The sequence below is a fragment of the Podarcis tiliguerta genome, assembly GCF_965153285.1.
Source record: "Podarcis tiliguerta genome assembly, chromosome: 3".
Lineage (NCBI taxonomy): Eukaryota > Metazoa > Chordata > Lepidosauria > Squamata > Lacertidae > Podarcis > Podarcis tiliguerta.
Window position 1 is genome coordinate 28,983,562 of NC_139536.1, and position 20,562 is coordinate 29,004,123.

Genomic DNA, 20,562 nt, shown 5'->3' on the forward strand with positions numbered 1-20,562 from the left:
TATTAGTCATCGGTTGACCTTTCTTTCATCTTCATAGGTTTGCGTTTGCAGCTGAAGATGGTGTTCCACCAAATTAATCTCATATAATCACTTTCTGACATAGATCACTTGAGCACAAGCTGGGAGATATACCCCTGATCAGCTGTGACTCTGTACTGAATAATTCTGTGTCTGGTAGCTTGCCAGTGGAATGTGGGTATGAGTAATTTCTGCTTCACTGATGTGTAGCACTCATTGTTAGGTTCCTGTCTACATAGGATGGTGTAATTAGGATCACAGGAGGTCAGCTCAAGGATGTTAATATTCACTTAGCAAACTTCGAAATGGTTGAGTCCAAAGGATACTGCTGACTAAAAATGTAATACTAATGTTCAGGTCTCTGTAGTTTTGCTGTATTTTGTAACAGCATAGCACAGGCACAAAACCTGGCAGAAGAACAGTGCACAGAATCTGAGAATGCCAGATTTAAGGGTGTGCAGATTTCAACAAGTTTCTTACTTTTATATGTTTAAATTGTGTGGCCAGTGGGTGGTGAGATCTCAGTGCACTATGCTGACTTTTCACCAGTATTTATAAATAGGTTGTGTTCATTTTCATTTTTAAATAGTGTTTTCTACTGATAATCCTCCTAGATACCGTTTTGGGAACTTGGCCCTGTTATGCCCAGTAATGCTGTGTTAGTTCCCTCCTGCCTGGGTTAATACTGTCTCACTATTAACAGCCTTAAAAGAATTTTATGTTGCTGGTTCAAAAATGGGCTCTTGCCAGGACATTGTGTTCAAAGCAGAGTGCATGAATGCTATAGAAGAGAGGGACTGTCTCTGTCTTCCTGTGAAACACAGGGCAATTGTCTCAGGGGGTAAAAGGCCATTGCAGAATCACTGTTCAGTAATTGTGTGAAGTGCTGTGTTATATATGGGTATTGTGTCAGATAAATGATTCTATCTGAGCCTTTGTCTGATCTTCTTAAGATGTGATTTTGACTGGCATCTGCTCATCTAAAATAGCACTAGAATGTTAAGTTTCGTGTCCTAATGAAATTTAATACATTTAGTTATAGGCTTTATCAGTGTTTTGATGTTTGCACAGTGAAACTATTTAGGACCATTTTGTAGCAATATACAGTTTCTGCAGTATGTCTTTCACTAGCAACCTTTGCCAAACTAAAATTGAAGAGGCAGCACTGTATGCTTAATTCATATGTTGCCTACGGAGCATTGTTACCCTGCACTTCGTATGCATTTTACTTTATACATTTAAGCGGAGAATTAAAATACTCCTGAGCGATTTTTGAGGGCATAATATGAAAAGATTTCACACTTTGCTTTCAGTTAGGTCTGAATTCTTCAGCTGTGCACTTTTTCAGATGGAGTTTGGAATATTGCTACATATGTGGTCAGACAGAACATGGGTTCATTATATTTAAATTGTCCAGATGTCATTCTTCTTTAAAAAGGCAAAAAATATGACTGGCTTCCTTGTGTTCCAAAACTCAAAACTGTATTCTAATAGCAAAGGGTGAAATCCTTTTGATCTGTCTGATTTGTGCTCCAATGTAAGAGGAGAAGTTAGTTTCTCTGGTTCCTCCTGCACTAGTAGTGTCCATGCTATTTTGGAGGGTCTCTCAACCCTCTTGAACAGGGGACCACAGAGGGAAGGGAAAACTGGAGAAGATCAATTCCTTTTCTTAAGCTATGAAACTCGCTCCCAGATGAAGTACAGTGGTGCCCCGCAAGACGAAATTAATTCGTTCTGTGAGTTTTTTCGTTCTACGAGTTTTTTCGTCTTGCGAAGCACCAATGTGTATTGACGGTTTCCCATAGGAATGCATTGAAAAAGGCGCAAGACGTTTTCGTCTTGCGAAGCAAGCCCATAGGGAAATTCGTCTTGCGAAACAACTCAAAAAACGAAAAACCCTTTCGTCTAGCGAGTTTTTCGTCTTGTGAGGCATTCGTCTTGCGGGGTACCACTGTAGTGATGGCCAAAAACTTTGATGGCTTTAAAATAGGATCTGACAAATTTGTGGCTAGCTTGTCCCTCCAATCTGAGAGGCAGCATGCCTTTGAATACTGGTTGCTGGGAAGAGCGTGCTTACACTCAGGCCTTGGTTGCGGGCTAGTCAGAGGAATACCATTTTGCCACTGTGAGAACAGGATGCTGTACCATTGGCCTGTTCCAGCAGGCTCTTCTTATGCTGTGTTGTTTAACCACCACTGGATTAAAAGCCATTCCAGAAGTAGAACAGCAGCATTCAAAGAATAAGATAAGCATTGAATTTCACCCATAATCTTGAACATGAAGTTTGAGAGGGACACCCATTTTTGCTGTTGTAGAGAATCTATTATGGACATAGAATTTTCAATAATGCTTCTTCAGAAACTTGAGCAAGGAAAGTGTATGTTTTAAAGTACTCAAGCATTGCAAGCTGATGCCTTCTGTGCGACCCACTAAAACAAAATCCTGAAGCATAGACGTTAGCCAAAAGCAGGAGAACAAAAAGTGCTTCAGTGCTTCAAAGGGAAATTGGTCATGGGGGAGCGGGTGTGTGCACTCAAAGGTCACAGTCTGCAGAACCTCTGAGCAGCTCATCCGTAAGGTGTCACAGCACTTCTGCTTTTTGCTTGGGTATGAAAGAACAATGGCTTGTTGTAAAAATCCTTTCAGAATAGGAGCTGTCTCCTGAGAAGTGAAGCAGTTCCCAAAATAAGTCTTTCTTTCCTGTAGCCAAAATATCAGCAGCTTTCGCCCATTCATATGAATGTGAAGGAAAGGTAAATTACAGGGGACAATTCTCCTTTAAGGAGAATTAAGCTGTTATATATGTTTGGTCCTTTTATGGATTCAGCATGAAAGCCCCAAAACGTATGTTAATTATTAATTCAACATTTGTAGATACAGATAGAAGCTAATAAAGTAGTTCAACGTACTTTAGATGGTAGTTTAAGTCTTCCATATTGTTAATATTTTTATGGATAATTTTAAAATATATTTTCAGTTGAAAGAATGGACAACCTAAAATAGTCTCTAGGCTGCAAAAATGGTACTATGGACTTGTTTGAGGTGAATTAATCATGAGTATAGAAAGCTGTTTTGTTCCGAGTCAAACTGGGTCCATCTCATTCAGAACTGGCTACATGAACTGGCAGCTGCTTTCTGTGTAGAGATGCTGGAGAATGAACTAGGGATCTTCTGCTTGCAAAGCATCCACACTATCGCTGGTCTTCCCCAAATTTATTTCTGTACATAATACATGGCTAACACTAACCCTTGGACCTGAGTCTGTCTTTGTTTTGTGCATTGGGGTTGAAGGGTCCAATTTAATTTTGGCAGTAGAAGTCATATGCCTTCAACCAAATTTGGATGGTACTCCAACTGTGGCTATTCTTGGAAAACAAGATTTGGCCATGGTTATCTGTGCTCTTCTAACATCTAGATCAGAGTACTATAATGTGTTTTTAAGAGGGCCTTTCTAAAGACTGTTTGGAAACTTCATTACTTCAGAACCCAGGGACAGATTTGTAGTGATAGTAGGGAAAATATTTTTTCAGTATTCCAAGATCTTAACCCGGCTACCATTTTATTTCTAGGCACATTTTCAAGTGCTTTAACCTATAAAATCCTAAACCACTTAGGGTCAGCAGAACTTTCCCCATGTTTTGTTTTATTTGCAAAATTTAAAGATCACCCTTCATCACATCATAGTGATCCAAAGGCAGTTTCCAGCATGTTAACAAAATATACAGACAACCATGGGAATATACGTTCATTAAAAATAATCGTTAAAAAAAATGAACAATAAAATACAGCAGTGCAAGGAAATATAAAGCTCAACAAGTGGAAATCACTGATTTACCTGGAATGCCTGGGAAAATAAGAAAGTGTTCACTTGACAGCACGGAGCTTGCAGAGCTTCCACCATCTGTGCTTACCAGCAGAGAAGTGATAATTTCCTTCCTCTCACCAGCTGATCATGGGAGAATGTCCTTCAACAAGTAACTGGGTCCTGTATTATGCTGTCCAACTATTAAAACCTTCTGCAGGGTTGCTGCTCAAGAATAACCCTTACCCCAGCGGTGAGATGGGAAGCATCAAAGTATAGAGCCTTCTTGTTAATAAGGCCTCCTTTATGTAACTCCCTGTCCATTTGTCCAGCACCCGTTTTTATTTAACCAGCAGTTGAAGATGTCTTTTGCACACTGATTGGTCCCCACTGATTATTTTTCACTTATGCTTCAAAGCAGTTTTTATATTTTAAATAAATAAACATGCAGATTTCCCCACTAACTGGGTATTGATTCAGGAGTCGATAAAAAAAATAAAATCCAATGATTCAGTTTTGCTCTGTTTTCTAGCAAATAATGAAGGACCGATGGATGAATGTTGGTCATGAAGAGGAAGAATTAAAGCCATATACTGAGCCTGAACCAGATTTTAATGACACCAAAAGAATAGGTAAGAATAGGTTACCCCAATTGTTCCAATCTATAGCTGTATTGTATTCTCCCTAGTTCCCTAGTCCAGTTCTTCATCTCTTTCACTGTGCGCTGCAGATTCATGTTTAACAGTAGAGAAAAATGCTTGTCAATGTTTTGCTAATTCTGTGGATTAGTTTGCCATGTACCCAGGTTTTTTTATATAGTGAATGTTGAACAGTTCCGATATATCTTCCTGAATTAGCCTAGTCTCAGTTTACCTGTTTTTTTTCGCTGCCACGTCATTAGTTCCAGTTCACATGCTATGGTATGGAGGATCAACAACATCCAGGAAGCTCATAGTCTTATCTTCCTCTTCCTCTCACTTCCAGTAGGAAACAGTGGTTTGCATTTGCTCTCCTAACCAGAATTGGTGATAAAACACACTTTATAATAATTTTCAGTCATGGTTTGGTGGGTTATTTATTTTTATTTAATAATTTTTATTAAGTTTCCATTTACCAAATTAAACATATCAAACCAATTAATCCAAATTATAACAATACACATCATATAATCCAATTATTTCCCAATTTTAAATTTTTGTGGGGGGTACCCATGCTTCTTGATCGGCAGGAGTCCAATCCTCGAATATTTCTGCTGCTTTCATATTTACAATGATATTTTCAGTCCCTCTTCTCAGTCCTTGTCGTTACTCATTTTCCTTTTCGTTACTCATTTTCCTTTTCATTCACCTTTGAGTTATCTCCGCAAGTGGGTTAACAAAACAGTTATTTATATTTCTGTGTGGATTCTGTATTGCTCTCTCATGAATCACTCTCATCCAATAGTCCAGGCGTTTCCACTCGAGCGGGCAACCACCATCTTGCCGTTCCATTGAAAGCCCGCTCGTTAACTTTCCAGACCTGTTGCATCGTAAATTAGTCTTTTCCAGGACGGCTGCCCCTTCCAGTTCACAATCCCATCCAGATAACAAATCTTCGGCTCGCCCTCCCTAAGACCAAACTCCCTGCAACAGATGCCTGTCCTTCTGTATCACATCTCAATTCTTTCTGCGTCACAAAGAGAGCCTTTGTTTTTCCAAGTCCTTCACAGAATAAAACCTTTAAATTCATATTATTTTTCCCCACTCAGCTCATTTTCTAACCCCATTTGCCAATTAGTTATTGTGACGGATCTTCTGAGGGGGAGGGTTATTAGGCAATCACATGAAACAAGAAATAAAAAGTCATTTCCTCCCCCTTTCCGTTCCGTTGCCTTCCACATACCAGCATGTCTGTAGTACTTTGATGTAATCTTCCGTCTCAATCTTCTTCCTTTCAGTGGCCAAATTATTAGCAGATAAAACCTCCTGCCTCTCTCAAAGCATGTGCATTAGCTTTCTCCAAACTTTTCCTTTTAAGTAACGCAACTAGTTTTGCTCCTGGAAGCAGCTTCAGAGGAGTGCCAAGAGCCGCTGAGGGTTATGCACCTAGTGCCTCGCACCCCCTCCTTCTTCCAAACTTGGGGGTGATTTATGGCAACCGCGGGTGAAAACTGTGTCTTTCCATTCCCTGGAGAGACGAGGGAGACTGATTTACTCCCCATAATCAGCCTCAAATTACCTCGTGCGAGCTGGATAGATCTTATTATCTGCCGTCTTCCAAGGCGCCCCTAGCGGTCCCCCCGGTTTGGTGGGTTATTTAATCCATTGGTAATGACAAACTATGTTTGGTGCTAAAAAGAAAATGAATTGAACCTGAATCTGCTAGCCCATATCACATTCCTAATTATCTGGACCATGCTTGGAGGATTGGAATGTTTATGTAATCCAATCCCTCTCCCCTAAATCTCTTATTTCCTATCTTATGTAGATCTCAATTCTGTACAGTGGTACCTTGGTTCTCGTACTTAATCCATTCCGGGACTCCGTTCGACTCTCGAAACCGTTCAAAAACCAAGGTGTGGCTTCCAATTGCCTGCAGGAGCTTCCTGCACTCAAGCGGAAGCCACGTTGGACGTTTGGCTTCCAAAAAACGTTGACAAACTGGAACACTTACTTCCGGGCTTGCGGTGTTTGGGAGCTGATCTATTCGGCAACTAAGCAGTTCGAGAACCAAGGTTTGACTGTATATGTTTAGGGTACAGACTCTGTTGCCATTACATAAATGTTAACTAGTAAAGGGTAATGGAACATGGCAAATTGTGAAAATGGTCTGTCGGGTGAATTTTTATATTTTAGAGAAAATTTGTGAACAGTGTTCTAGGTTCCCACTTTATTCTACTGTGATTACTCCCGTGGATTTTCACAAAACGATTCACAGTACATATACCTCTCAGATAATCTCTTAAGTAGAAGTTTTGTGGATGGAAAAAAATATATCAGAAGTTGTCTAATGACACGTTTTAAATATGTCTTGTCGATAATAAAATTGAGCTGTCTTGTTTTTGATAGATATAATGGTCACTATGGGTTTTGCAAGAGATGAAATTCACGACTCTTTAGTAAACCAAAAATATGACGAAGTCATGGCTACTTATCTGCTCCTAGGCAGAAAACCACCTGAGGTAATTTATAGTTTCTTATATTTATTTATCTGCTAGTTTTGAAGTTGTTTTCTATAGGGATTGAACACAGTGCTGAGACATGCTTATTGACAAGCATATGTACTCTTTGGGTTGCTGAGTTTATGGAATTTATGCATCAATAATTTTTGCTGGCATGGACTCATAAGCATGCATTTCACATGTGTGTGGGGTCCCTGGAACGTAATCCCCGCATACGTTGAAAGTCACCTGAACTAAGAAAAGTGTGGGGGCCCAGGCAGGGCCCACCACTGATTCTTGCCTGCCTGTGGCAATGGTCAGCAGGGACTGGGTAGAGCAAGGTTGATCCAAGACATGAGCCACACAGACAAACCTGACTCCACTGTGTTACTTAGTTTGGCCCCTCTCCCACTGTATGCATGCCAAGATAGGGTCAATGTGGAAGCCCCTGTGCTCTGGGCTGGCATCATCCTTGTGCTGTTTCAGATGCCAGCTAAAAACATTTCCATTTTGACAAGCCTACCCAGACACATGAACAAGTTGTGTATATCCATTTGTATATTTTGCTGAGTTAATCTATATGTTTGCAGCAATTCAGTATGCCTATAAAAAATGAGCCAAACAGTTAATTATAAAACCAAATAAACCAGCCAAGCCATTCCATCCAAAAACAAATAATGGTTTTGCTTTGGAATTCTTTGATTAAGTGGTTCATAAATCCTACTAAACGTTAGTAATAATAATTGAGGTGGGGAGCATGATTAAGATGGTAGTGACAGCATTTGTCTGCGGTGGCGGTTTTGTCACCTGTCTTCCTGTTCCAATCAGTGCTTTCTCCCCACCCACCCCTGCACTCCATCTCTGCCAGTGAGCTTGAGGTTCCACCAAACACTTGGGTGTGGCCTGCCACGGTGGCATAGATTGTCAACCTGTGAATTACAGCAACAATTGTCAACTGGGTCGAATCTTTCACAAATGTCAGTTAATTCTGGGACTGGTTATATCTGTATGATGCATAAATAGGATTTTTATTTCAATAATAATAATAATAATTGTATACCGCCCTATACCTGTAGATTTCAGGGGGGTTCACGACATAAAATCATGACAAGTGATTGTGTATCCTTACATCTATTAGCATGTAGTTTGAGGAAATGTAGCTGCATCTTTCTTTCCCTTGATGCTTTTTCCCCTCCTTCTGTTACGAAAAAGTAGCCTTGGAGAAGGATGCCATAAAAAGTGGAAGGAGAGGCTGCCTCTCTGGCATTTACCCACTTAAAATTCTTCTGTCCATAATGAGGAAAGTGTCTTCTTCCTCTCTGCCAACTGCATTCCTGCTGCTAATGGCAGGCTCTGGGTTTGCTTTTCAGTGTAAAAAAGGAAAAGGGGGAAAAGGAATGGTGCCAAGGTGACTACATAGAGTGCCCAGTCTGCATCCATGTGATAGCAAATGTTGTATTGAGTTTTGTTGCATTGGAAATAACTCTTGTCTCAAAAATAGAGATGCAAATGGCTTTGCTTTCTAAATTGTCACTTATCCTTGTAGTTTGAGGGGAGCGAGTCCCTGTCCAGCAGTAACCTGAGTCAAAGATCTCGACCCAGCAGTGACCTCAACAACAGTTCTATGCAATCTCCTGCTCACCTGAAGGTCCAGCGGAGCATATCAGCCAATCAGAAGCAACGTCGCTTCAGTGAACATGGTGGGGATGGCATTCAACCAAGTAAAGTAGCAAAATACAATTTTAAGCTGTGTGCCATGTTTTCTGGGCTTAGCAGTGCCACCTCTTTGTGCGTTAGTTGTGCGCTGCTTCATATCACACCATGGTGCTTTTATCATGTGATCCTTCCATGGTAAATATAGTTTTTGGTTAGTTGACAGATGTGTTAATTATCATTTGCATTTATTCTGGTGTCTGTAGCTATTTTAACTGTTTGCGTAATGGAAACTGCTCTGTATTTGTCATCATTGCTTTGAATCTAAAACGTGAGCTTGGATATCTGCAGTGCAGTAAGTTTTTCAAGAAAGGTCAATTAGAAGATATGGATGGGTTTATTTCCATAGAAAGAACAGCCATATGCCTGAATAAAATTGCAAACCATTGGCCACAGCCCAGAAGACTGGTTCCCTGTGGGCAACTTGAGGCTTTCCTGCTTTTTGTGTGGAAAGCAAACAATCTCTTATTCCTTTGTGCTTGTCGAACGTTGCTTTTCGGTAATGGAGATGACTATTTGCTTCTGATATTCTGGGTTGTGACTTAGGTACTGCAGTCTCAACAACACTGGACAAAAAAATTTTCTGATTTGCTTTAAATGAGGGAGACAGTGTCCCAGTATAGAGAACCATGAATGATGTAGGGGCCAGAAACCACACTCAGGTGAACTGGGAGCAGCCAAAAACCCCTTTTCTCTTCACTTATCTTCCATAGCTGACTGATGCTAAAAGGAATTCCTTAGTGAAGTGTACCACACACCAATCATCTGCCCAGTGGAAGGACAAATGTTTGAATGGAATCCGGGCATCCTCTGCTTTACTCTTATCTAGCAGCTAAGACTTCCCAGCCATGTCATAACCTTTGGTTTGCACCAATGCCAGCACCAGCAACACCTTGCAATCTGAGTGAAGGTGCAAATGTCTGTCTTTCGTTTGAGGAAAGGCTGAGCTATGGAACTCTTTGCCACAAGGAAAACTGTGTGGCAAATAATTTTAAAAATTTCTGAAAATGGGTTAGATATGATTAGAAAGTGATGTCCTTCATTGCCAGCTGGTTATGCAAAACTCTGCCTCCATCTGCCTTGATTTTGCAACTGGATTTGATAGTAATGATTCCACTTTCACTGGGAAATTGGTTGGTTGTAATTGACAAATTATTGTATTATGGATCCACAAATGAGGTGGCAGCCCACTGTATCATTGAAGGCTTCTGAACGGAAGCTAGTTGAGTAACCTTAAAGTATGCCTCTAATGTTTTCAATGTGTATGGCATATTAGCAAGTTAATGGGGAACAAATAGTAAACATTAAGCTTAAAGGTTTGTGAAATTATACAATCAAGGCACTGGTGACACATTTGTATTCAGGCAAATTCTTTGCACAATATCTCAGGTTCGTAAAGTGGCACCAGAATCTTATTTGAATTAGTTCCTTGGATGTTATTTTTAGTACCAGCGCAGACTGATTGAAGGTGATACAGAGAGCACCATCTCATTGATGTTACCTTTGTTTGACAGTTGGCCCATCGATTCCTCCCGCCGTCTCGTATTCAAAAAGAGCTCAGGCAAACAGTGTGGAGAGTGAACACAAAGAGGAATGGGACAAAGATGTGTCACGTAAACTGAGCAGCACTACAGTGGGGTCCAAAGGTGAAATGGCCGCAAGTCCATTGGTGGGCCCTGAAAGGAAAAAAGCGACTACTATTCCAAGTGTAAGAAAGATCTTTGCTCAAATGTTTTCTGTACCACGATAACAATTGTTGCTATTGTATTAACTACATGATTCTCTTCTGCAAATGCTGGCATACACTAATAGAAATGGGCTCAGAAATCCAGTCCATCACTTAAATACTTTTTTTAAAAAACAGGAGTGGGGGAGAATAGTTGAGTGTGACAATTGGCTCCTGGGTTGCTGAAGGAAGGAACTTGCCGGTAATGTTGCATCCTGGCATTTTTCAGCTGGAGTGCCCTGTGGGTTGTTCCTTCACTGTGCTCATTGCCTCTCACTGCCCTGGTTGCTTCGCTCTCTGAACTCATTGTCACCACTGCAGGCCTGCTTTTTCATTTTTTTAAAAAACCACCCACTTATATAATGAAACAGCAGCTTAATTGTTTAATATGTGAATGTTTGACTATCAAAATTGGTGTTCTTCCCTGTGAGGAAAGTTGATCCAAGGCAATTGGGAAATAATACTACAAGCTGTTTGCCAGGGGCTATACAAATTTGCATTTCCCTTCAGGACACTATATTCATTGTAGCTGCTAGTTCAGCTCTGGAAGTTCCCAATGCTTGAAAACCTGTTCTTCTCAAATAATACCTAAGCATTTGAGTCTGTAAACAGAGCTCTCTTCTTCTGGCCTTGCTCACATACGCTTGACTCAGTATCACTAGATGATATTGCTCTTGTGCATAGTTCTCTACGGTGAGGGAAATAGGATGGATGAGAACAGAAACAATGCCATAGTTCATACACTCTGTTAAGCAGCCTCTCTGTAGTAGAGGTGAGAAAACAAGAATGGTGCTTGCTACCACCACAGTTACAGCGCATTGTGTGATGCAGTTGTATGCATAGATGATGCACATCTCCCCCCCTTTTTTTAAATGAGGGAGAGAATTGTGCAAGTTGTCTGTGCAAAAAGTCACATTGCGCGCTACATTGTAGGCATGGTAGAAGTGCTTCTGCTTTCACACTTGCTCATCTGTTTATCTAAGTCAGGCATAGGCAAACTCGGCCCTTCAGATGTTTTGGGACTACAACTCCCATCATCCCTAGCTAACAGGACCAGTGGTCAGGGCCGAGTTTGCCTATGCCTCATCTAAGTTCATAGACCAGGTCTGTGCTTTGTGGCTTAAGGTCACAGTTCAAAGTGCACCTTGATTATTTTTAGGAGGCAATATCAGCTCAAAAGCACCAACATGCTCTCCAGATTCCCATGAACTGAAAATGCACTTTGAGGATTTTGCACAAGACCTTTTTAAAAGGAGGAGATCTGGGCTGCTTATACTTTCTTAAAACACGCCCCCCCCCCACGCCCTGAGAGAGCTGTTGAAGGTGGGGGAAAGTACTATTTTTCATTTAAAATGCTGTTTTAACAAATCTTCAAACTGTTTTTGAATTAACGGGGCAGTAGAATAGCAATTTCAGGGCTCATCTGTGTGTGACAGCTGCTATGTTTTCTTCTTCAGAAAAATGGATTGTGTGTCTAGTCTATTGTTTGCTAAAATTGTGGCACATCAGAATATTCTATATTTTTATATTGTGTCTTTTAGCCTGTCTATTAGAACAGAAAACAGAGCAACATTTTTACCAGTCAACGTAAATTAGAAAATGCATGGCTAAATAACATGGGATGCCCAAATGCATCAAAGAATGTATACATACGCTAATGTGCTATATATTTAGTCATTCTTACTCTGTCATGTATTTTTAACAATAATTGTATTTCCCTGTCTTTTCTAGAATAATGTGTTTTCTGGGACTGGCATGACACGAAGAAATACCTATGTCTGTGAACGCTCTACAGATCGCTATTCTGCCATTCAGAATGGGAAAGACAACAGGTACTGAACCTGTTTCATGCGAAAATTAAGATTTCATGTTGCTCTGGTACTTAAAGGAACATTTCATGTACACGTTCAACATAGTTTAGCAAGCCTCGGAAGCAGAAACTCAGCCTAAGCAGGTATTGCAACTAGAGAGGGAAAAGGAAGCCCCCAGAGTTTAGGGCATCGCTGACCAGCCTATAACAGTCTTCTGTTATTTCTGTCTTTAGAAAAGTTGGATATTTTTAAACTTCGGCAGGCATCTATCTTGTTTCGGCTGCTGTGCTCTGGTCCCTGCCCTGGATTGGCCAGAATGATAAGATGTCAAGCAAAATTCAGTAGAGTTGTAGCCTGTTTCATTCTTCCCTGAGTGTCAGCTGTCATTGTGCCCCTTTCTCCTGCCTCAGGCAAAACTGAATGAATTTTATTATTTCGGTCACAGACCAATTCCAGCTCACATACAATATCAAGGAAGTCATAAAGCACGATAGGGATACATTTGAATTTGCAATTAGGTATAACAGGGACAATACAGATATAGCAACAGTTAAAAAATATATAAATTAAAGCTTAGTCACTAACACTAACATATAACCTAAAATTATCATTTAAAACCTTAATCATTATGATGGCACAGCTAGATCCCTAAGTTTTATGGCAATTGCACGGAACTCAGGCAAAACTGTTCCTGAGGTTTTTAGACTTGTTAATTTTGCACATACCTAAAAATCTACATTGGTATCATGAAGGAGATGCTGGGAAGCAGCAACAAGAAAAATGATCGAATACTGAAATTATATAATTCCATCTGACTGTATTGTCCCTCTTGTTAAATAGTTGCTTTCTGTGCTCTTCCCGAGTTGATTATATTTGTATTGAAATACATGCTGTGGCTTGTTCTTCTCTCTGCACTTTGAAATTACTAGAGGATTCATTTAAAGTGCTACCAGTAGCCTTTTAATCGGATACAATGGTAGAGATAATTCATCAAGACTAGCTATGCAGATGAGTACAAAACATTTACTGTGATTGATCAGGAAAGCCAGTTGCAGTTGCTTTTCTTTATTTATGCAAATTGATAGGACTTGGTGAGAGATTAATTACTTTTTATTGAGGCATTCTGTGCTATTTTGATGAGTGGCCAAAAGTTCAAAATTCTTTTGCTGCCACCTATTTTCCCTTGAATATCGATAAATACTATTAATTTCTATTTTCTTCTGCATTTGTTCCCAGCAAGTACAGAAAGGGTAGCACCAGTGAGCAAGTTCCTTTCATATGTTTTAATTTGGGTTAGGAATCCTAAAAGTGTCTGTCTGTTACCTGAATGGAGCCAAGGAAAAGCAATCTTAAGACATTTTTCAGTAGAAGCTGCTGTTGACCATGTCTTGGCTAAATCAGTTTTTTCTTAAGTATCCAACAGTAGTTCAAAGGTTCCACATGCAACTACTTTACTAGACCATTTTATCTCAAGATATTCCTTTTCCTGCTTTCGTTTTTATGATGAAAGCCTAACAGAAATGTCTGCAAGCAGTACCTCCTCTACTGGCTCCGCTGTCTCTTCGGCAATATCAGCACGACCTCGACACCAGAAGTCCATGTCTGCCTCTGGCCACCCTATAAAAGTTACACTACCAACTATCAAAGATGGCACTGAAGCTTATCGACCAAGGTATTTTTCAATATGTAGCATTTGTGTGGTACTTTGCATGGTCAGATGTTCTACAAATGTGCATAACATAGGTGTTTAGGCACAACATCAGTAGTGCTAGGCTCTGCCAATCTACTGTATATTGTGATACTGAAGCCTTTAGCATCAATCAGTTGAGCTTACGTGATGGTGTTGGAATATTCACAAACATTCTGACTGCTTTGGTGAACGAAACTATGATAGTTCTAGCTCACCAGAAGCCGGCATTGTGCCCTCCCCACCTCGTGTGGACTGCTACTCATGTTCCTTGACAAATGATCATGCCTGACCTAGGTCGATATGAGTTGTAGCCTACAACATCTGGCTGTCGGTGTGGGCGAAGGGCAAATCGACAGTTTGTCTGGGGTTGATGATTCATAGTTGCCCAAGAGACAGGAGCAACTTGCTAAAATCAGACTGAAAAATGGCCCTGTGAGGCAGGTAAGTGAAGAAGCAGGAAGTCAGAGGCAAGGCAGCTGAAGTAAGGATGCAAAGGAGCCCTTGAGAAACAAGAAGCTAAGGAATGGGTAGGTGAAAGAAAGGTGCTTGTTGCATTTTGTCTCATCCTTTCTGCAAGGAGCTCAGGAGTCCCCCACTCCCAGTTTTAGGACAACAGCAATACATTGAGTTCTTTCCACATTTTATCCTTCCAACGGTCCCTTGAGATCGATCAAGCTGTGAGATAGTGACCGGTCCTAGATCCTCTTAAAGGCTGAGTGGGAACTTGAACTTGGGTCTCCCAAGTCTTTGTCTAAGCTCTAACCCAGGCTTCCTCAAACTCAGCCCTCCAGATTTTTTTGAGACTACAATTCCCATCATCCCTGACCACTGGTCCTGCTAGCTAGGGACCATGGGAGTTGTAGGCCAAAGACATATGGAGGGGCAAGTTTGAGGAAGCCTGCTCTAACCACTAAATAAGACTTTGGAGGTAGGAATTGTATTTTCTAGTTCTAGCCCCAAATCCTATCCATCTCATGCATATAAAACCAACACTCGTGTGTGTGTGTGTGTGTGTTTGTTTGTATTTAAGTGCACCACTTTATCATGACAAAAATTTTACTCACCAATATCAAATACCACTAAACCCTTTTCTCTTTCTTGCTTTTTCTTCTACTTCCATTTGGGCTCTTCCCATTGGAATGAAAAATCCCATGTAACCTCTGAAATAGCAGCAAGACCTGGTATATCTGTTGTAGAGGATGCATTTTCTCTTTCCCAAGCTTTTACTCTTTCTACAGACTATTTTGAATTAAAATATTGTTCTTCTGTTCTTCATCTCTTTAGAGACTTTTTGTACATAAAAACATACGGCTCATGTTATCCCAAGATAGTGCATGTTGAGATGTGCTAGTCATATTGAAGGTTTCTCATGACTTGGCTCTTTCTATCTCCCTTGCTTTTCAAACGTACTTCTGGCTTTCCAGCAGTGCAACTCAAAGGGCACCTGCTGCTTCCCCATCCGCTCACAGTATTAGTACTAGCACTCCAGACCGAACCCGTTTTCCTCGAGGGAGTTCGAGCCGAAGCACTTTCCATGGGGAGCAGCTACGGGAGCGGCGCAACGCCACTTACAACGGGCCACCTGCCTCACCGTCACACGAAACAGGCACGTTTGCTCAAACTAGAAGGGGGACGTCAACTGGCATTATAAGCAAAATAACTTCCAAATTTGTCCGCAGGTTAGTACCCTCCGTCATTTCCATTTCCAGGTAACTTGAAAGGTGCAATGGGACGTTACATTGTTAGAAGCAAGCCTTGCAAGCGCCTGGATGAGCAACTGCTTGGAACCCCCTCATTTAAGCCAGTGTAAAATCAAATTATAGGATACAGTAATGATGACAGCTTTCTGTATTCATGTCATTTTTTAAAAAATCAAAAACTTCCTGAATAAATTATACTGTTCAAATCCAATAGGTATGGTTCTTTGGCTAGTGTCCCTGAAAACGTTGATAAGCATCCTAGCGCTTAAAGGCTGGTTCTAATGTCACTAATTTCATACGTGGGTTTTCACTTGTGTGGAAAAATTGGTATGTGCACCATCATGTGCAGTGAGCATCATTTTTGGCATGTGGACACTTTAACATAAGAAGAGCCCTGTTTGACCAGACCAAAGACCCACCTAGTCTCACAGCCCACAAGTAGGACACAACTTCAACAGCACACTCTCCATTTGGGTTCCCTCACAACTAGTATTTAGAAACAATGCTCTCATGACTAGTGGCTATTGATAGCTTTTTCCTCCACAGATCTCTCTAATTCCCTTTAAAAGCTGTCCAAGTTGATGGCCGTTTACTGCATCTTCAACTTGCAAACTCCTACGTTTGCTTATGTGCTATGTGAGGACGTGCTTTCTTTTGTCTCTCCTGGGTCTTCCAACATTCCACTACAGTGACTGACTCTGGGTTCCAGTATTATAAGAGAGAGAGGGGGGAAAAACTCTTTCCCTATCCATCATGTCCCGCCTCACTCAACTTCTTTTCTAAACTAGAAAGTTGCAAAAGTTGCAACCCCTCTCTTGGGATGTTTTACAGCCTCCTCATAAATTTGATTGCCTTTTTCTGAACCTTTTGCAACTCTGCAATATAACAACAACAACAACAACAACAACAACAACAACAACAACAACAACAATTTATTATTTGTACCCTGCCCATCTGGCTGGGTTTCCCCAGCCACTCTGGGCGGCTTCCACAAAGACCAAAAATACACTAATATGTCATACATTAAAAACTTCCCTGAACATGAATGAATGGCTGAATATCCTTCATGACATGCTGTGACTGAATTCTGAGAACATGCTGCAATTCTGGATTTCTCACTATGCACAAACGTAGCAAAATGCACATGTGCTCTCTCTTTAATGTGACAACTTCCTACAGGGAAAGGGTGTAGGAAATTCATATTGCCTGGAGCAGCCCCAAGTATTTTTTTTTTTTAAAAAAAAACTAATTACCCCATTCATCTTGACCCATTCAACACCGTTTGTTTTGACGGTATCCATCTGCTGTTAGAACTAAAGATATTACTGATTTCAAAAGGACTCTAGTTTAACAGTTGCCTGCCAACCTAGCAGTTCGAAAGCACCCCTGGGTGCAAGTAGATAAATAGGGACCGCTTACTAGCGGGAAGGTAAACGGCGTTTCCGTGTGCGGCTCTGGCTCGCCAGAGCAGCGATGTCACGCTGGCCACGTGACCCGGAAGTGTCTTCGGACAGCGCTGGCCCCCGGCCTCTTGAGTGAGATGGGCGCACAACCCTAGAGTCTGTCAAGACTGGCCCGTACGGGCAGGGGTACCTTTACCTTTACCTTAGTTTAACAGTTAAACATTTATTGATATCATAATCCAAAAACACAGCCTAACGTGTAACCTGTTGGGGGTACATTGGGGCCCATAATGTTACCTTAAAACAATTAGCTAGCATCTTAAGTTTAATTGTCATTTTGAAATGGCATTTTCTGAATCCAGAGCCCCATAACTTGCTTTGAAATTGTGTATGGTAATGGTGAGGTTCACTAAAATCGGTAGGAGTTTTGCTAGTCACTTTGTTGCCCTGTGAACCTTATCAGTGGCATTTGAGAATAAGGCAGTTTCCAGTTCTGAAATTCTTTCCATGATTCTGTTAAATAGAGAACTCACTTGACAGCTCATCAGATTTCACACATTGTGGCGCCACATGTGCAGATACTTGGAAAAAGTCATGTCATCTTTGTGTTCTTTAACAGCTGCATCTAATTTTAAGTTATGTTCACAGCTTGCATTAATATTGTCCCTTTTTAATTGAATATATTTAGAAATACATTTCACTTACAACTTAAAGTGTTCAGTAGTGTATAAATATGTGCTGGAATCAGAAGTACTTTTTTCAAAAAATGCTGTAATAAAGCGTATTTTATAAACGTGCAATCTAGCATATGATTGATACCTTAGAAAGAATTATTTGCTGCTTGTTCTCAAAGTGTTCTGGTGAGTTTATGGAATGTTCTGTGTAAATCAGCCCTGCACAATTTGTGACCCACCAAGCTGAAAGCAGCCCACAAGAAGCATGATAAAACCCTCTTCTTAATGCCTGCCTGGGATTGCAAAAGATGATAGTTGTCAAAAATGATGTGCCAAGACTTCTATTTTCTGACTTAGAAATACAGAGTTTACTGGTTCAGAATGGTCCTGTCAAATTCAAGGTGAGAATTACGATGCACGTATACTAGTTCTTCTCCAGCTTGGATTTTAAGCAGAGCTGGAGAAGAACTGTCTTCCTTGCACTCTACTTAAACTGGCTGTTGCCAAAAAAATAAAATAAAAATAAAAATAAACTGGCTGTTGCCCGTGCTGGTCAGCAGCAGCAAGCAGAAGGGAGCCTTGCAAGCTGGTATACAGTGAGCCAAGCGCAAGTAGCCTGTGGGATGTGCAGTTTTCCCATAGGCCTGTTGACTTTGCAGTGGGGAGGAGAATGGTGTGAAAGCTCATGGGGTTTTGTAAAGTCTAAATTCAAATTGGCTTAGAGATGAGCATGCTGATCCATTGTGAACAGCTCACCTGTTATTGGTGGCCTAGTACATAGCGGATGGGCTGCATATTGGTTAGGTGGGTCACATGCTACACAGGTCTGATATACTTGTATATTTGATGTCATTTTAAATATTACGAGGAATATTGTGTGGGACGGGCTATACAACACTCTGCAGATGTTGCAAGAAGTGGTGTCTTTGAGCCCTTAAATAAGAGCTGTTAAAGCTGGGAGGTAGAAAATTTTAGTATGTTTTTTAGGTGGTATCCAATAGGCCTTAATTTGCAAATAACTAACACAATTGGGAAATGTGCTGCTGTGTTATGACTTAAGGGCATGGCAAAGCACACGGCTAAGTGCTAATAGCGAACTGTTTGAGGCATCTTCGTGAGTAAGAACCCCTATCTGGAGAAGTTCCTTGCTGATTGCAGTGGTGGTCTCTCGCCATTAATACACAGTCAGGTGGGGAAAGGAAAAAATGGAGCTTACTCGCCGTATGGCTTCTGGCTTTTGAGCGTGGCTATTTTAAGCTTAAGGGGGGGAAGGGAGGGGCAATCTGAAGTTACCCAGCCAGGGTAAAAATAAACTGAAGTTTCATAGGGAGAAAGTAAACTGCAGCTTTGGAAAAACACTATTTAAAAAAAATACTAGTAAATGATGGTTTCGTGCTATTTGCTCAAAAGTAATTTTAACTTTGTTCTGGATAACCGGTTTTCTTGACTCATTTTTTTTAACCATTTATTAAAATCTTGACCTTAACTTTGTTTTGAGGGATCCAAGTGAAGGCGAAGCCAGTGGCAGAACTGACACCTCAAGGTGAGGAGCCACGATTAATACTTCGCTGCTAGGTCCCTTTGTGTTCAAAGCTTTATGATTCTGAAAGCCTTTAAACTAATATGTAAAACAGAGGAGTCTCTAAATAACTTGTCTTTTAAAAAATACTATGTATGAGTTAAATTCCCCATTTCTCTTTTAAATACTATTAAGTTTAAATAACTTTTTTTAAAAAACAAGCTATGATTCTGCAAGTTCTTAGACTTCAGCAAGTCCACTTTGGGAAACGGCTCCCTTCTAAGTGTTTGCAAGGTCACAGCTTAAAAAAAACCACAACTATGTATATTCAAGCATTATCTTTCATTGCGTAGTAAAATCATACATTGCCATTCTGAGAACTTTGCCAACTGCCTAATATGCATTTCTGCCATACGCCTCTGCTTTTTACAAATACTAAAATAAAAAAATATGCTGGCAAATCCTTTGGGGTTAATAAGACTATATGCATCAGAGCACCTCAGGCCCAGGGACTGAATGCGGCCCTCAGTAACTAATTATTTGGCCCTCTAAACTCTCCCCAGGCTACACCTCCTCCTGGCCCTGCTTCACACTCTTTTTGAGTGTGTTTGCTTGGCTGCAGTGTGTCCTCGAATTCCTTGAACTCTGATGACACCTTGATGGAGGATAGAGGGTCAGGAACTTAGCCTACTTTGCAAAAAGTGAAATTTACTTTCCTATCGCTGCCCACTTTGGCCTCTGGTCCTGCTCCTGAATGTCGTGTGGCCCTTGGAAGGTTGCTCAGAAGGGAATGTAGCCTTTGGGCTGATAAAGCTTGCCCACTCATGGTATATATAAAACAAAAACAGACGGATGTTATTTTTAAAGATTGCTATATAACACACTCTGGAGATGTGGGAGTTAGCCTTGGACTGATGCCTTACTCGAATCCTGCTTGCAGGCTGCTTAGTTTGAACCAAGGACGCTACACACAAACACACACCGAGAGTCATAAATAAGTTGCCCCCATTCATCTGCTTCACAACAAGGGTGTATCCTAGGAATGGTTGTGTGTGTTGGCTTTTATTCCATGGGCAATGTGCTGCCTGGCATGCAAACCCAAAGCTTGATCCTTAGCACAGAGCTTGTGTGTGAAGCTTCTCTTTAACAATCTGAGAAAACTTAGTGGCGGGGGGGGAGGGTGTCCTCTTGAAATTATCAAGAGGAAAGTGGTTTACATATCAGGAAGGGATAATCTACCTGAATGCTATTATGCCTAGTATTCAATTGGCATTTTATACATTGAATACATAAATCTCCTTCACTTGCTGGTGAAATTGTGGGCTCTGAATGAAAAGGAGTGTGTGATCCTGCGTAACTTTTGCAGG

General features: G+C 40.8%; 1 protein-coding gene across 7 annotated transcripts in view; it reads left to right on the forward strand.

Annotated features, from left to right (window-relative positions):
* The window catches only part of MARK1 (microtubule affinity regulating kinase 1), a 72,911-nt gene that overhangs the window by 48,693 nt on the left and 3,656 nt on the right, over window positions 1-20,562 (forward strand). For 2 of the 7 annotated variants that reach the window (XM_083433281.1, XM_083433285.1), the window contains 8 exons: window positions 4,353-4,452; window positions 6,868-6,980; window positions 8,506-8,680; window positions 10,187-10,380; window positions 12,130-12,230; window positions 13,720-13,881; window positions 15,324-15,578; window positions 19,175-19,219. In XM_083433281.1, the coding sequence (XP_083289407.1) occupies window positions 4,353-4,452; window positions 6,868-6,980; window positions 8,506-8,680; window positions 10,187-10,380; window positions 12,130-12,230; window positions 13,720-13,881; window positions 15,324-15,578; window positions 19,175-19,219 (1,145 nt within the window). The remainder of the gene's footprint in view (window positions 1-4,352; window positions 4,453-6,867; window positions 6,981-8,505; window positions 8,681-10,186; window positions 10,381-12,129; window positions 12,231-13,719; window positions 13,882-15,323; window positions 15,579-19,174; window positions 19,220-20,562) is intronic. The other 5 variants (XM_083433282.1, XM_083433286.1, XM_083433284.1 and 2 more) reach the window with 3 other exon arrangements.